The 17335-nt window shown below is 39.9% G+C and overlaps 1 protein-coding gene across 1 annotated transcript in view; it reads left to right on the forward strand.

Annotated features, from left to right (window-relative positions):
* ENPP3 (ectonucleotide pyrophosphatase/phosphodiesterase 3) overlaps positions 1 to 17335 on the forward strand; it is a 100956-nt gene that overhangs the window by 31905 nt on the left and 51716 nt on the right. Inside the window, exons 7-11 of the mRNA XM_055535648.1 lie at positions 5569 to 5648; positions 7729 to 7848; positions 8391 to 8500; positions 9976 to 10041; positions 10680 to 10752. Coding sequence (XP_055391623.1) covers positions 5569 to 5648; positions 7729 to 7848; positions 8391 to 8500; positions 9976 to 10041; positions 10680 to 10752 — 449 coding nt within the window. The remainder of the gene's footprint in view (positions 1 to 5568; positions 5649 to 7728; positions 7849 to 8390; positions 8501 to 9975; positions 10042 to 10679; positions 10753 to 17335) is intronic.

Genomic DNA, 17335 nt, shown 5'->3' on the forward strand with positions numbered 1-17335 from the left:
ACTAATGATATCTATTTTACACTTGTTGGCTCCTCCTTCTTTTTTGCAGCATGCTCACCCTTTTGTTTATTTTGATTTGTTTAGTAATTGAATATAACTTCTGCTCTATGAAAATCTGTTCCTAGATAATGTCTCAAAAAATGGTGCCTGTCATATCTAGGTTCTGGGTTTTAGCAAGGTGAATATGACCAGTAAGAATAGGAACCCTGAAGGAACCTGAGGAGACCAGACAGACCAGCATATACCAAGGCTCCCATAGGTGAAGTGGCTTCCCTGGTGGCTCAGTGGTAAAGAATCTGCCTGCCAATGCAAGAGATGCAAGTTTGAACCCTGGTTTGGGAAGATCCCCTGGAGAAGGCAATGGCATTCCACTCCAGTATTTTTGTTTGGGAAATCCCATAGGCAGAGGAAGCTGGTGGACTACAGTCATGGGGTCACAAAGAGTTGGACACAGCAACCAAACAACAACAACCATAGGTGAAAAGTCCAGTATTTCTGTCCAGTTCTGGAATCAAGATGCCTGGAACCTGGCTCCACCTCTTACTAGCAAGTTTACTTCCCCTGTTGGTGCCCCAGTCTCTACATCTGTAAAATGTTCACTTCCCACCTAATAGAAATACCACTGGACTATACACATAGTGTACCTTGGATGGTTTTAAGTTATTACTATAATTGTCATTTTTATTGCCATCTTTATCATGATGTTGTCCTTCTGTGTTAGGGCACAATTTTATAAAGTTAATAATAGAGAGGAATGGAGTAATAACCTATATATGGGAAAAAAAATCTGAAAGAGAATAGATACATGTGCAACTGAGTCACTTTGCTGTACACTTGAAACTAACTCAACGTTGTAAATAAACTATACTCCATTATAAAATAAAAATTAAAAAAAAAAAAGAGGAATAGAATAGCCAAGGACATAAAGCTAAGAAATATCAGAGGGCTGGCTCCAGGGCCCACACTGTTCAGTGCTCTGCAATTCTTCTCTTACTTCCTCCTTTTGTTAGGCCCTCTTTTACCTCCATGGTCCTCAAATTTTATGACAGTTTTATTTTCCTCCAAATTATTTTTTTTTTTAAAGCTGTTTGACTCTAAGCTGATCACCTTTTCTGGACCTTAGATTCATCATTTGTAAAATGAGAGGATTCAATTCAGTTGCTCAGTCATGTCTGACTCTTTTCAACCCCAGGGACTGCAGCATGCCAGGCCTCCCTGTCCGTCACCAACTCCCAGAGCAGTATGAAAATTTTACAGTATGAAAATGAGAGAATTAGACCTTATTATTTCTACTGCTAATTCCAGCACTAACATTCCTTGACTGTAGAAAGATAAATTACTTCCCCCTGCAACACAAAGGGCTTTGTCTCTTCAGCCTCCTCCTCACTCTTTGAGTCAGATCTTAAGCTAAGAGATTAAGAGGTTGGGTCTCTGACAAAACTGGCTCCAAATTTAGGATTTGTCACTTGCTGCTGAGTCACTGTGTCCTGGAAAGTAATTAACAACAGTCAGTTTCTATTTCCTTATCTGCATTTCCTCTAGTAGTCTAGATAGCAAAACCTGGGTTCCCAAAGGGAATTTATCTAACCAGGCTGAACCAAACCCCTTTAGAAGTGGAATTATTTGATTTGTTCATCCCACAGAAAGTTGGAAAGGACACCAGTGAAATATTGGGCCATTGAGAGTCTTCCCTTTTGAAGATTTAAACTATTTTTTTAATAGTTTAATAGTCTCTTTAATGTGTGAAGACATCACCAAGGCAAAATGGGCTCTTCATTTCCAGGAGGCCCAATTAAGAGTAGATGTGGTAAAAGAGTTAGGATTAGGACCTCCAGAGAATGGTAGGCTTGAGATGAGGTGTGTGACAGAAGGCATCACTTTAAGGAAGTCTAGGACTTCATCTCCAGTGTCCCATCAAACTGCCTGGAGACTGAGTATGGTCTAATACCGCAGTGCCATGAGCTATACCAGTGACTACCAAAGGGTCATGGACTCTAGTGAGAACATTTTCTTGTCTCAATGTGGATGAGAACAGACAAAAGATGGTCCAGGATCAGCAAACTGTCAAGTGAGATAGAAGTAATTTGTCTTGAACTGGAAGTCAGATTTCTTGGAAAGTTAGATGTGAAACGGGTTATGAGAAGACTAGTAGTAACCATGCTTGTGTCCCAGGGATAAATCTCACTTGACTTTGGTGTATGATCCTTATAATGTGCCGTTGAATTTGTCTTACTCGTATTTTGTTGAATTTTTTTGCTCTAAATTCATGAAGGTATTGGCCTGTAATTTTCTTTTTCTTTAGTATCCTTATCTGGCTTTGGCATCGGGGTAATGTTAATCTCATAAAATGAATCTTAGCATATTCTCTCCTCTTTGTTTGTTTGTTTTTTGGCAAAGTTTTAGAACTGGCATTAATCCTTCTTTAAAGGGCTGCCCTGATAGCTCAGCTGGTAAATAATCTGCCTGTGATGCAGGAGACCCCAGTTTTATTCCTGTGTCAGGAAGATCCCCCAAAGAAAGGATATGCTACCCAGTCTAGTATTCTTGGGCTTCCCTGGTGGCTCAGTTGGTAAAGAATCCACCTGCAATGTGGGAGACCTGGGTTTGATCCCTGTGTTGGGAAGATCCCCTGGAAAGGCTACCCTCTCCAGTATTTTGGCCTGGAGAATTCCATGGATTGTGTAGCCCACGGGGTGGCAAAGAGTCGGATAGGACAGCAAATTTCACTTTCACTTTTCACTTTCCTTCTTTAAATATTGGCATTAATCCATCTTTAAAGGGCTTTCCTGATAGCTTAGTTGGTAAAGAATCTGCCTGAAATACAGGAGGCCCCAGTTCGATTCCTGGGTCAGGAAGATCCTCTGGAGAAAGGATAGGCTTCTTTAAATATTAGGTAAAATTAACTTGTGAAGCCATCTTGGGCTTTTCTGTTAGGAAGTTTTCCATTACTTGTTATTGGTCGGTTCAGATTTTCTATTTCTTCATAATTCAGGCTAGAGAAGCATTGGAAGTGTTAGTCACTCAGTCGTGTCCAACTCTTTGTGACCCCATCAACTGTGTAGCCCACCAGGCTCCTCTGTCCATGGAATTTTCCAGGCAAGCATACTGGAATGGGTTACCGTTTCCTTCTCCAGGGGATCTTCCTGACCCAGGGATTGAACCCCAGGGCTCCTGTATTGTGGGGAGACTCTTTACATTTGTTCATAATAGTCTCTTATAATCCTTTTTATTTCTGTAGTGTTGGCTTCTGACTTTACTGGAGTCTTCTCTTTTTCCTAATGTAGCTAAAGTTTTGTCAATTTTATCTTTTCAAAAAACCTACTTTAATTTTGTTGATTTTTAAAATTGCTTTTCTCTTCTCTGTTTCATTTATTTCTGCTATAATCTTTATTGTTTTTTTCTTTTTCGCTGACTTTGGAGTTTGCTTGTTCTTTTTCTAGTTCCTTAAGGTATAAAATTAGGTTGTTTGTTTGAAATTTCTTCTTTTTTTAATGTAGCTGTTTACTGCTATGAGCTCCTTTCCTTGAAGTGTTTTTGCTGCATCTGTACATTCTTCAGCTATTTTATCTACTCATCCATTCAGTCTTCTATTCCTTCTTATAGTTTATAGTTACTATGAGTATATATTTATTCCATATATGTTTTCAAATTTTTGGTTTACTTTCTTTTTAAAAAGATGTTTTTTAAGGAACAAAATATGCAAATAATAAACTTTAAAAAATGATATTGAAAGTTACAACAGATTCTTTCCTGATCTTCCTACTTTTTCTCTACAGAAGCAACTATTCTTATTAATTTATTCCTTCCAAAATTATTCTGTTCAGTCATAATTTAAATGATTAAGATCAGGAAGAAATGATGATAGGTCTTGCTTATGATGAGCTGTTCTCTAATAGCTCTTGTTCAAAGGCAGGTGGTCAAAAATGGTAGCTTGAATCTGTAGATAGTCCACAGATCTGTAGATGTCCTGTTTAAGACTAGGAAAGAGTCATGCTTTTACATCACTGGTAACTTAGTTTGCTTTTTATTTTATGCTCTGTGCCTTTAGACACATTTAAGAATTTGAACACATACATGCTTCAGGGAAATAAAAGCAGAAACCTTATATCTCTCTTTATTGTATGATTGTCTTCTCCACTTAAATTCTTCTAATTATGTCAGTAGATTAGATCTCATTTTATTTTTCTTATCATATGATTTCATAACATATTAAATATATCTTTGTCTATTTGAGGACAAGGTTTATTTGTTGGTGATATTGACTAAAAAAGAAAAACGGTTATTTTAATTTTTGATTATACATTATGACCTAGAGCAAGCTTCAGGTTCAAGTACATCAGAACCACTTGGGGCACTTGCTAGAAATGTAGATTTTTTTTTTTTTTTTCTGAGCTCCTTTCCCTCCACCTTTCAATCCTCACCATCCCCACCAGAGTCCTATTTAGTAGACTTGATATTGGATCCAAGGAGATTCTGAAGGAGGAAATTCCTGGATCATATTGGAAATACTGGTTTCCTGGCTGGGAAGGAGACCAACTCTGAGCCTATTTGAGAAAAACTTTATTATTTGCAGATGCAAAGTTTGTTGCTTTCTGGACAACAATCATTTGCACCTTTTGTTTTAACCTAAACAGAATCTCTCGTGGTGAAGTTCTCTTTTAGAATTAGAGGTGATAGGATTTTGGTACAGAAAATGTCTCATACGTCACTCTTGCAGAGGAAAAAGCAATGTGCCTTAGTGGTTCTAACTTTCTTGAGCAAGGTTATTGCACAGATGAAAACAACAAAATAACTGAAAGCAAAATTAATGCCATGCTTTGTGGAAAACAGAGCACAGGAAACTTCGCTGATCAAATGGAAACTGTACTGAAAATAATAAGGTGGAAAGTTAGTTTTGTAAACATTACTACGTGGCATGGGCTTGTGCATTCACACAAGTCAAATTCCTTTTCAGTTATCTAGACAGTTGTATTGGCTTTTGTTATATTGGGAAGCAAATATTATATAGAAAATTTTACTTTAATGAGCCAGGTCAGAAAGAGAGGAAGAGCAAACGCAAATACAACTGGCACTGTGTTAAAAGTTTAGGGTCTTTTAAGCTCAGGTGTCAGCAATCTGGGCCTGTGGGCCAAATCTGGCCCACTCTGCTTATTTCCGTATGGTCTGCTAATGCTAAGAATTGTCTTCATTCTTAATTGGTTGGGGGAAAAAAAAGAATACCTTGTGCCACGCAAAAGAAATTACATGAAATTTCTTTGTCTTGATGTCTACAAATAAAGTTTTGTTATAACAGAGCCATGCCATTTTCTCAAAGCCTATTTATTTATTATCTGGCTCTTCACAGAAAAATTTTCCTGATCCTTGACTTAGCACTCTCCTCTCCTGAAAACTGTCATTCCTTGAAACAGAGGAATTTTAAGCATCAGAATTTAACCTCTTTCTATCTGCAATTCACCCCCTAGTTAGTTTTCTATTTCTCTGGGAAACTTTCATGTTCATATTTTTAGTTATTCAAACAACTTCTGAGGAAGAAACAACGTCTTAATTTCTCACTATCCTTTGTTGCAGAAACATGTGGAGTTCATTCACAATACCTGAGACCTGCCTATCCAACCAAAACCTTCCCAAATCATTATACCATTGTCACGGTAAGTGCTTGGTCCAGTGGCAAGACTGACAGACCCCCGATGGGACTGACCACATCAGAAATGCTGAGGCAGGAGCTGGCCAAGCCACAGATTCAGGATCATGTGTGGTAGCAATCACAGCTTAATTCAGGCTGGGAAGGAATGTCTGAGTATGAGGCCAATCCAGGGCTGCTGCTAAGTCACTTCAGTCGTGTCCAGCTCTGTGCGACCCCATAGATGGCAGCCCACCAGGCTCCCCCGTCCCTGGGATTCTCCAGGCAAGAACACTGGAGTGGGTTGCCATTTCCTTCTCCAATGCATGAAAGTGAAAAGTCAAAGTGAAGTCGCTCAGTCGTGTCCGACTCTTAGCGACCCTGTGGACTGCAGCCCATCAGGCTCCTCCGTCCATGGGATTTTCCAGGCAAGAGTACTGGAGTGGGGTGCCATTGCCTTCTCTGAATCCAGGGCTATGAGAAGTTATCTATGAATGAGTGCCCCAGTGTTCAGCTCATTTATCTCTGTGACAGGCCAGGATAGCCTCTGGGACATGGGAAATACCCTCTACTCTGATCTTTTGATTAGCCCTCATTTATCTGAAGGTCTGTGGGAATGGTAGGCTATGTATGAAGACAGCCACTTTAATGTGGAGTATCTCTTTCTTATCTAGTTTTAAAAATTATATTTAATGTGGTGAAGTCTCCTGTTTTGTAGTTGAATTCAAACTGGCTTTATCTCTTTAAATAAAGCAAATAAAGCAATGAATTCTCCTCAGTGTATGAGAAGATGTAAGTGAAATGATCAAAATGAACTCAAAGGAAGATTAAGTTTTTTAATATTTATAGATTCAGGGAACATCTTAAGGAGTCCTCTGCCTCAACCTTTCTTGCCAAACAACATTATCTTTTTACTACTTTGCATTTAGTCTTTTATTACTGTGTGTTGGTTGCTCAATCGTGTCTGACTCTTTGCAACCCCATGGACTGTAGACCCCCTGGCCCCTCTGTCCATGGGATTTCCCAAGCAAGAATACTGGAGTGGGTTGCCATTCACTTCTCCAGAGGATCTTCTTGACCCAGGGATCAAACCCAGGTCTCACGACTGAGCAACTGAGCGCACGCACCGCGCACGCACACACACACACACACACACATATAAGTCTACATACATAATATATAATACATATATGTGTGTGTGCTCATACATAAATATGTATGTTGTTGTTTAGTTGCTAAGTCATGTCCAACCCTTTTGCAACACCATGGACTGTAGCCTGCCAGGTTCCTCTATCCTTGGAATTTTCTAGGCAAGAATACTAGAGTGGGTTGCCATTTTCTACTCCAGGGGATCTTCCTCACTCAAGATTGAACCCACACCTCTTATATCTTTTGCATTGGCAGGTGGAATTTTTTTTTTTACCACTAGCACCACCATATGTCTATATAAGTAAGGGATTATGCATAAGTGCTATTAATATTCTATATATGTGCATGTATCCATATTCATATATATAGTAATGTTCTGAAATAATGACCCTAAAAGTCTATCTAAATGTAGTTATAATTGCCTGTGGTATCATAGACATTCAGTGAAAATGTGTGGAATGATTGAATGAGTCTTTGTGAGTGGATTGAATGAATGACTGGATTGATGGATGAATGACAGGGAGAAGCACAGAGACTTGACAGGCTTCCTTCTAGAGTGCTGATAACACATTTAACCCATTGGCCAACATCTGATACTTAATAACTTCTATGTAACAAATATCTTGCTCTTATTGCCAATAAACCAGTGTCTAATCATTATTGTAATATAGAATCTATAATTAGCAGTTATTAATAACATAAGAGTTACATTAAAACCATCAGCACATATCATCTTCCTAACATCATTCGTTTGCAGCTATGGACCTTGGTGGAACTGGTATATATGTAATAGTAATATATATTTGGTATTTGGGTTCAGATCTAGGGGTTTTATATTGAAAGGTATATGACTTCTTTTCAAATAAGAGTTACAGGTCTTATGCTATTTCAATTTAAATGCATGATTTGTTAATGTATTATTTTATCTTAAATCTTTTTTTCTGAAATTATCATTTTAGGGATTATATCCAGAATCACATGGCATCATTGACAATAATATGTATGATGTAAACCTCAACAGGAATTTTTCACTTTCTTCAAAGGAGAAAGATAACCCAGCTTGGTGGCAGGGGCAACCAGTATGTGTCATTCTCCATTTCCCCACATGACAATGAATCACTCTTCTCTCTCCACTCTGAGTTTTATGTTGTCTTTTTAATTTCTCAGGGCTAAGGGTGGGAAGGTGTTTCAGCACTATTTATAATTATGATTTGAATCTTTTCAATGTATATAATTGTTCACCTAAGTTGCCTTGAGACTTGGATGTTGAATTATAAATATATCAATCTGGAAGTTACTCAGAAAGCTTATCTGTTAACTTTTTAACTCATTCTATTTTATATATCTTTAAAAGGGAAAGAAGAACTGTTCAATTTTACCAATTTGAAAAATGATCTTTCTTATTGCTGTCCTACGTTTTTTGATTTTTGAAGTGGATACCTAGATAATAACTTTTTAAAACTGCTGCAAGGACAAATTCAAAACAATTTCAACACCTTTTAATAATTAAATACATTTTTCAATGGTTTAATATTGTTCAGTTTCTCATAAATAGTGCCATTTCTACTCAAACTGATTATTTTCTTGACCTCCACTTATTTGAAATTTTCTCTTCTTATAGATCTGGCTGACAGCAATGTATCAAGGTTTAAAAGTTGGTACTTACTTTTGGCCAGGATCGGATGTAGCTATAAATGGCACCTTTCCTTCCATATATAAGATTTACAACAGGTAGGAAAACACCTGCAAATGTAATCCCATCTAGGCAGGAATGATTTGAATTTTTTATTTGTTTTTTGGTCTTGATCATAATGGTAATTTTATTTTTCCAGTTATTTGGGCCAAAAATCTTGAAATCAATGTTGATTCCTCCCTCTTACATCCCTTATCCAGTTTGTCAGTAAATGCTTGTGCCTCTAATTCAAGCTATATGCAGTCTGAGAATTTTTGATTACTTCCAGCACTAACTCTGGTTTGAGCTGTCCTCCTCTTTTGCCTGTATTACCTCAGTTGCCTTTTGACACATCTCCCTCTTTCTATGTCTGTTTCCTGTAATCTATTCTCAGTTCATCAGCCAGAATAATTATTTTAAAAAAATAAGTCTGAGTACGACACTGTTTTGCACCCCTCACTTTCAAGGCTCTCAGTTTCATACAGAATAAAGCCAACAAGCCCTGGTTGGTATGAGCCCTGCTATCCCCTTGCCTCTTAGACTCCTTTCCTACTATTTTCCATTCTTTCACCCTTCTCAAGCCATACTGACCTTTTTGGTGACCCCAGTACACCAGGACACCAAGCTTGCTTCCACTGCAGGGCCTCTGTGAAAGCTGTTCCTCTGCCCGATATAATCTGACTCCATTTATCTGCATAGCCTGCTCCCTCACCTCCTTCTGGCTGTTGCTCAAAAACTACCTTATCAATACTGTCTTAGCCTGATCACACTAAGATTTCAAATTCAAATCCTCCCACTTGAGTTTCTCCAGGGCCCCTTATTCTGGTTCTCATCTTCCTTTTTTCCCCCATAGCATTTATCCCCTTTTAATACACTATGTAATTTATTTATGGGCATCACTGACTCAATGGACATGAGTTTGCACAAACTTAGGGAGATAGTGAAGGACCGGGAAGCCTGGTGTGCTTCCCTGTGTTCATGGGGTCACGAAGCCTGGTGTTCATGGGGTCACAAAGAGTCTGGCACAACTTAGCGACTGAAGGACAACAAAAGGCCTATTTATTGTTTGTCTTCCTCGACTCGAATATGACCTCTAGGAAGGAAGGCATCTTTGGTTTTCTCACTGATAAATTCCACTTAAAAGGAACAAAATTATGGCTGACAATAGGTAGCACAAATAACTGCACAAATGAATGAAGTGAACAAAAATAAGCAAATTGAATGGATGAATAGTAGCTAATATGAAACAATTTTATTTTAATTGGAGTAACAGTGAAGGAGAGATGAATGAGAAGGAAAGAAAGCAATACACAATCTATATCAAAGCCCAAGTATCTCTGTATAGGTGTTGCTCTGTATAGGTGTTGCAAATAGGAATCTCTTCGAGTAATATTAAATCCCTTTCAGTGTTCTTCTAGTATATGAACACAAAAGAAACATCCGAAAATATCAATCTGCCTTCTTGAGTAGGAATATAATGAAGTTCTCCTTGAGTTGATGAATTTTTTAAAGTTATTTTTACTTTTCATTTCAGAAGTGTCACATATGAAGAGAGGATCTTTACATTGTTAAATTGGCTGGACCTACCCAAAGCTGAAAGGTAATACTTAGTGTCAGGGAAGTGCTGGGTCAGCAGGATATCTGTGGGAATAAAGTGAAAGTATTTCTTTACTTTAAATGACTATTTTGGGGGAAAAACAAAACAAAACAAAACTTGGCATTTCCTTTTTATGGGCATTTTTCAAGAATTATTCCTAAAACTAGGCATTTAAAGAAAGAACTTGTGTGGCAGAACAAAGGCTCAATAAAAGTCATAAACCAGGAAACACAAAGGGCTGAAGCACAAGAGAGGCCTTAACAGCAAGAACAGGACAGATTTTTCAGAACTGAGTCAGACCAGTGCTTACATCCTGGAAGGTCTTGTTTACTTCCTGCTGGACCACTGTTCCTGCCAAGGCCAAGTGGAACCACTGGGCCTGGATGAAGAGAAGGAGGTGAAAGTGAAAGTCACTCAGTTGTGTCCGACTCTTTGTGACCCCATGGACTGTACAGTCCATGGAATTCTCCAGGCCAGAATACTGGAGTGGGTAGCCATTGCCTTCCCCAGGAAGACAAGGAAAGACCAGAGGAAAAGAGGAGGAAGCTGCCACAAAGTTCCAGATCCACAAGTCTGCAAGATCCAACATGTACCTCTATTCCAAATGGATAACGTCTCTCTCCGTTTCGATTTTACCCTAGACCTGATTTTTACACCATATACGTGGAAGAACCTGATTCTCAAGGACACGATTATGGACCAGTCAGTGCCGGAGTAAGTTTTTCTTTTTTAAACAAAGGTAAACTCATCTGAACTTCATCCACAACATGAAATGCTATTCTTTAATTTCCACTGAGTACAAGTGTATGTGATATATATATGAAGACATAAAAACAGTTAAAAATATAAAAAATTATCTGCTTTATTAGCCACAAAGTAGTTAAAAGTCTGAAAAGAATATATGTCTTATTAACCACATCTTGATTAATTTGATAACATTTATTGAACACTTAGATGCTGTGTTGTTACTTCATGTAACAAGAACATCAAGGCTAGATCCTGTGTGTCAATATGTTAATGCACCCCATTTCAAGCCATGTCACCTGAAAGTCCATTGTGGACTATCCAGCTGTCAATCAAAGCACAGTTCCCTAAGAATTCATTATAATTAGATGATATATTACTGATCAGGAAGAGTTATTCTCTGTCTAAACCCCCATTACAATTAAAGTAGACTCTTCAATACTTGTCTCTTCATTATCTAAACCATTTTGTATTTACTACAGAAATATAGTCCTTAAGTATGATTTTTTAAACAAGCTGATTCTCTTCTAAAACCCACTCGAGCCTGCATTGTCCTAGACACAATGTAAAGGAGCAAAGGTCCCGTGAGCATGGTGTCTCACTACCCCATGGAGAATCACATCAAGGTTGTCCTTAGTTGGAATGCAAGTGTGTTTATTTTGCTAGTGTGACTTAGCTGCTGGTTAGAAATAACCCTCTTTTTCCTTCTCATTAAATCAAAGTGATTTCTAATATAAGCCACGCTCAAGTCTGACCACTTTGAACCCATTTTTTTTTTTAGTTGCTCAGCTGTGTCTGACTCTTTTGCAACCTCATGGACTGTAGCTCACCAGGCTCCTCTGTCCATGGGATTTCCCAGGCAAGAAGAGTAGAGTGGGTTGCATTTCCTACTCCAGGGTCTCTTCCTGACCCAGGGATTGAATCCACATTTGTTGCAGCTCCTATCTTGCCTGACAGATTCTTTACCACTGAGCCACCAGGAAAGCCCATGGAACCCATTAGTCCTCTTTTATATTTCGATGCTACCCTTGACTCACAGAATTCAAAACTTAATCAGGTTATTCTAAGAGTGAATGGCTTCAGTTCAGTTCAGTTCAGTCCCTCAGTCGAGTCTGACTCTTTGTGACCCCATGGACTGCAGCACACCAGGCTTCCCTGTCCATCATGAACTCCAGGAGTTTACTCAAGCTCATGTTCATTGAGTCAGTGATGCCACCCAACCATCTCATCCTCTGATGTCCCCTTCTCTTCCCGCCTTCAATCTTTCCCAGCATCAGCCTCTTTCCAAATGACTCAATTATTCACACTAGGTAGCCAAAGTATTGGAGTTTCAGTTTCGACATCAGTCCTTCCAAAGAATGTTCAGAACTGATTTCCCTTAGGATGGATTGGTTGGATCTCCTTGAAGTCCAAGGGACTTTCAAGAGTCCTCTGCAACACCACAGCTCAAAAGCATTGATTCTTCGGCACTCAGCTTTCTTGATAGTCCAACTCTCACATCCATACAGGACTACTGGAAAAACCATAGCTTAAACTAGACAGACCTTTGTTGGCAAAGTAATGTCTCTGTTTTTTAATATGCTGTCTAGGTTAGTCTTAACTTTCCTTCCAAGGAGCAAGCACCTTTTAATTTCATGGCTGCAGTATCATCTGCAGTGATCTTGGAGCCCCCCAAAGTAAAGTCTGTCACTGTTTCCACTGTTTTCCCATCTATTTCCCATGAAGTGATGGGACCGGATGCCATGATCTTAGTTTTCTGAATGTTGAGTTTTAAGCCAACTTTTTCACTCTCCTCTTTCACTTTCATCAAAAGGCTTTCTAGTTCTTCCTCGCTTTCTGCCATAAGGGTGGTGTCTGCATAACTGAGGTTATTGATATTTCTCCTGAAATCTTGATTCCAGCTTGTGCTTCATCCAACCTAGCGTTTTTCATGATGTACTCTGCAAAGAAGTTAAATAAGCAGGGTGACAATATACAGCCTTGACATACTCCTTTCCCTATTTGGAACCAGTCTATTGTTCTATGTCCACTTATAACTGTTGCTTCCTGACCTGTATACAGATTTCTCTGGAGGCAGGTCAGGTGGTCTGGTATTCCCATCTCTTTCAGAATTTTCCACAGTTTATTGTGATCCCCACAGTCAAAGGCTTTGGGGTAGTCAATAAAGCAGAAGTAGATGTTTTTCTGGAACTCTCTTGCTTTTTCAATGATCCAACAGATGTTGGCAATTTGATCTCTGGTTCTTCTGCTTTTTCTAAATCCAGCTTGAACATCAGGATGTTCACAGTCCATGTACTGTTGAAGTACATTACTTTACTAGCCTGTGAGATGAGTACAATTGTGTGCTAGTTTGAGGATTATTTGGCATTGCCTTTCTTTGGGATTGAAATGAAAACTGACCTTTTCCAGTCCTGTGGCCACTGCTGAGTTTTCCACATTTGCTGGCATATTGAGTGTAGCACTTATACAGTATCATCTTTTAGGATTTGAAATAGCTCAACTGGAATTCCATCACCTCCACTAGCTTTGTTTGTAGTGATGCTTCCTAAGGCCCACTTAACTTCACATTCCAGGATGTCTGGCTCTAGTTGAGTGATCACACCATCGTGATTATCTGGGTTGTGAAGATCTTTTTTTGTATAGTTCTTCTGTGTATTCTTGCCACCTCTTCTTAATATCTTCTGCTTCTGTTAGGTCCATATCATTTCTGTCCTTTATTGTGCCCATCTTTGTAGGAAATTGCCGGGGTCCAGCCCCGGCTGATCCAGGGTATTCGAAGGAGAGACGGCTAGGCGACCTATTCAAATGTTAATTAGAGATAATAAAGAGGAATAGAATGAGGATAGCTCAGTAGGAAAATTCAGTGGAGAAAAGAAGCTGAGTGGCTTGGTTTACGCGGAAAATCAATATAACCCGTGACACCAGGTTAGCTCTGACCACGGAGGCTGCAGGCGCCCTCTCGAATAGCGGAAGGTGCCCCACCTTAGACACCTTCTCGAGTGGGTCTTAGAAGCCCAGGCAAATAAATGGTCGCAGAGGATATCCACGCTCCAGATGGACACTCAGCTGGAAGTTAAAGGGAAGAATGACATGGGGAGACCAAGCGTTGGTGAGCAAGGCCCATAGCTTTATTTTCAACAGGGGCTTTTATACCCTAAGTTACACATAGAGGATAATAGGGGATGCAAAATCAGCAGTCTTTGATGCTTATCAAAAACCAGGGTTTCTTTCCTGCAGATTTATCGTATACAAATGGTTTAGGTGATTTACATCATCTTCTGGCCAGAGGCCTATTAACATTTTATGACTCTTGACAAGCACTTATCAACAAAGACTTATTTTCTCTAAGAGTAATTATTTTAAGGTTTGGCGCCATCTTCCGAAGATAAGATTACGTTCCTATAGGGTGGATGTGTAATGGGTTTACAAAGGAAAGAATTTACTACCTTAAGGGTCTAAAGTTACTAACACCAGGCCACTACTTATTTTTTCTACATACCAACTATATTAATTAATGCACATTCAAGGATACAATTCAGGGGATGTGAAAACTTGGCAACAAACATTGGCTCATCAATGAAATCTTTTACTAGTTTTATTCTGACAGTTTCTAATTCTCTGAGAGGCTCTAAGCTATTTGAATATCTTAAGCTTCCCATGCCTCTGGAGGCTGGGAGACTGTAAACAATCGTATGCATAGCTGTAGGTGTCCGGGTAAACTTGTCAGGCGAGTTAGAGAGCCATCTGAGGGGTTTGGATTTAAACACTCCTAATTGCCCAGGAACTTTATTAATTGGAGCTGTAAGTTAACTCTTTGACAGAGAGAGTGAGATGGTGGTGGGGGACAGCCCCCAGTAAAGTCAGAGGTGAGAGCACAAAGCAATAAAGTAGGCAGACTCTGGTTTTTTGGGGGGTAGATGCTCGAGAATATCCGGGGGCACTCCCGAGGCTCGATCCCGCCTTTGCGTATGCCGAGCCCCCTTCCTCATGACCTTTGTCACGAGTGGAATGTCTCTCGCCGGCTCCCGGCAGGAAATGTTCCCTTGGTATCTCTAATTTTCTTAAAGAGATGTCTAGTCTTTCTCATTCTATGGTTTTCCTTTATTTCTTTGCACTGATCACTGAAGAAGGCTTTCTTATCTCTCCGTGCTATTCTTTGGAACTCTACATTCAAATGGGTATATCTTTCCTTTTCTCCTATGCCTTTCACTTCTCTTCTTTTCACAGCTATTTGTAAGGCCTCCTCAGACAACCATTTTGTCTTTTTGCATTTCTTTTCCTTGGGGATGGTCTTGATCCCTGCCTCCTGTACACTGTTATGAATATCCATCCATAGTTCTTCAGGCTGTCTATAAAATCTAATCCCTTGAATCTATTTCTCATTTCCACTGTATAATATTAAGGGATTTGATTTAGGTCATACCTGAATTGTCTAGTGGTTTTCCCTACATTCTTCAATTTCAGTCTGAATTTGGCAATAAGGAGTTCATGATCTGAGGCACAGTCAGCTCCCTACTTGTTTTCACTGACTATCTGGAGCTTCTCCATCTTTGGCTGCAAAGAATATAATCAATCTGATTTCGGTATTGACCATCTGGTGATGTCCATGTGTAGAGTCTTCTCTTGTGTTGCTGGAAGAGGGTGTTTGCTATGACCAGTGCATTCTCTTGGCAAGACTCTATTAGCCTTTGCCCTGCTTCATTCTGTACTCCAAGGCCAAATTTTCCTGTTACTCCAGGTATTCTTGACTTAGTACTTTTGCATTCCAGTCCCCTATAATGAAAAGGACATCTTTTTTGGGTGTTAGCTCTAGAAGGTCTTACAAGTTTTCATAGAATCATTCAAATTCAGCTTCTTCATCATTACTGGTCAGGGCATAGGCTTGGATTACTGTGATATTGAATGGTTTGCCTTGGAAACTAACAGATATCATTCTGTCATTTTTGAGATTACATCCAAGTACTGCATTTCAGACTCTTTTGTTGACTATGATGGCTACTTTATTTCTTCTAAGGGATTCTTGCCCACAGTAGTAGATATAATGGTCATCTGAGTTAAATTCGCTCATTCCAGTCCATTTTAGTTCACTGATTTCTAAAATATTGATGTTACTTTTGCCATCTCCTGTTTGACCACTTCCAATTTGCCTTGATTCATGGACCTAACATTCGAGGTGTTTATGAAATATTGTTCTTTACGGCATCAGACTTTACTTCCATCACCAGTCACATCCACAACTGGGTGTTGTTTTCACTTTGGCTCTGTCTCTTCATTCTTTCTGGAGTTATTTCTCCACTGATCTCCAGCGTATTGGGCACCTACCGACCTGGGGAGTTCATCTTTCAGTGTCCTATCTTTTTGCCTTTTCATACTGTTCATGGGGTTCACAAGACAAGAATTCTGAAGTCGTTTGCCATTCCCTTCTCCAGTGGACCACGTTTTGTCAGAACACTCCACCATGACCCATCTGTCTTGGGTGGCCCTACATGGCATGACTCCTAGTTTCATTGAGTTAGACAAAGCTGTGGTCCATGTGATCAGATTGCTTAGTTTTCTGTGATTGTGGTTTTCAGTCTGTCTGCCTTCTGATGGAGAAGGAAAGAGGCTTATGGAAGCTTCCTGATGGGAGAGACTGATTGAAGGGGAAATGTGTTGTTGTTCTGATGCACAGGGCCATGCTCAGTTCAGTTCAGTTCAGTTGCTCAGTCGTGTCTGACTCTTTGCGACCCCATGAATCGCAGCACGCCAGGCCTCCCTGTCCATCACCAACTCCCGGAGTTCACCCAGATTCACGTCCATTGAGTCAGTGATGCCATCCAGCCATCTCATCCTCTGTTGTCCCCTTCTCCTCCTGCCCCCAATCCCTCCCAGCATGAGTCTTTTCCAATGAGTCAACTCTTCGCATGAGGTGGCCAAAGTACTGGAGTTTCAGCTTTAGCATCATTCCATCCAAAGAAATCCCAGGGCTGATCTCCTTTAGAATGGACTGGTTGGGTGAGGAGCCAAGATGGCGGAGGAGTAGGACGGGGAGAACACTTTCTCCCCCACAAATTCATCAAAAGAACATTTAAACGCAGAGTAAATTCCACAAAACAACTTCTGAAGGTCGGCAGAGGACATCAGGCACGCAGAAAAGCAACCCAAGTCTTCGAAAGGAGTTAGGAAAAAATATAAAAGACAAAAAAAGAGACAAAAGAGGGAGGGACGGAGTTCTGTCCTGGGAAGGGAGTCCCGTCCCGGGAAAGGAGTCTTAAAAAGAGAGCAATTTCCAGACACCAGGAAACCTTCTCACTGCCGAATCTGTGCCGAGCTTTGGAAGCACAGAGGGCAACATAACAGGGAGGAAAAATAAATAAACAATTAAAACCCGCAGATTGTGAGCCCTACGGTAACTCCCCCAGCGGAAAAGCAGCGCAGATGCCTGCATCTGCCATTAGCAAGTGGGGGCTGGGCAGGGAGGCGCGCGGGCTGCATGGCTTAGGGTAAGGACCTGGCCTGAATACCCTGAGCACTATCAGAGCAAAATAATTTGGGCTAGTAAACCAGACTGTGG

This window comes from Bubalus kerabau, chromosome 9 (assembly GCF_029407905.1).
Source record: "Bubalus kerabau isolate K-KA32 ecotype Philippines breed swamp buffalo chromosome 9, PCC_UOA_SB_1v2, whole genome shotgun sequence".
NCBI lineage: Eukaryota > Metazoa > Chordata > Mammalia > Artiodactyla > Bovidae > Bubalus > Bubalus kerabau.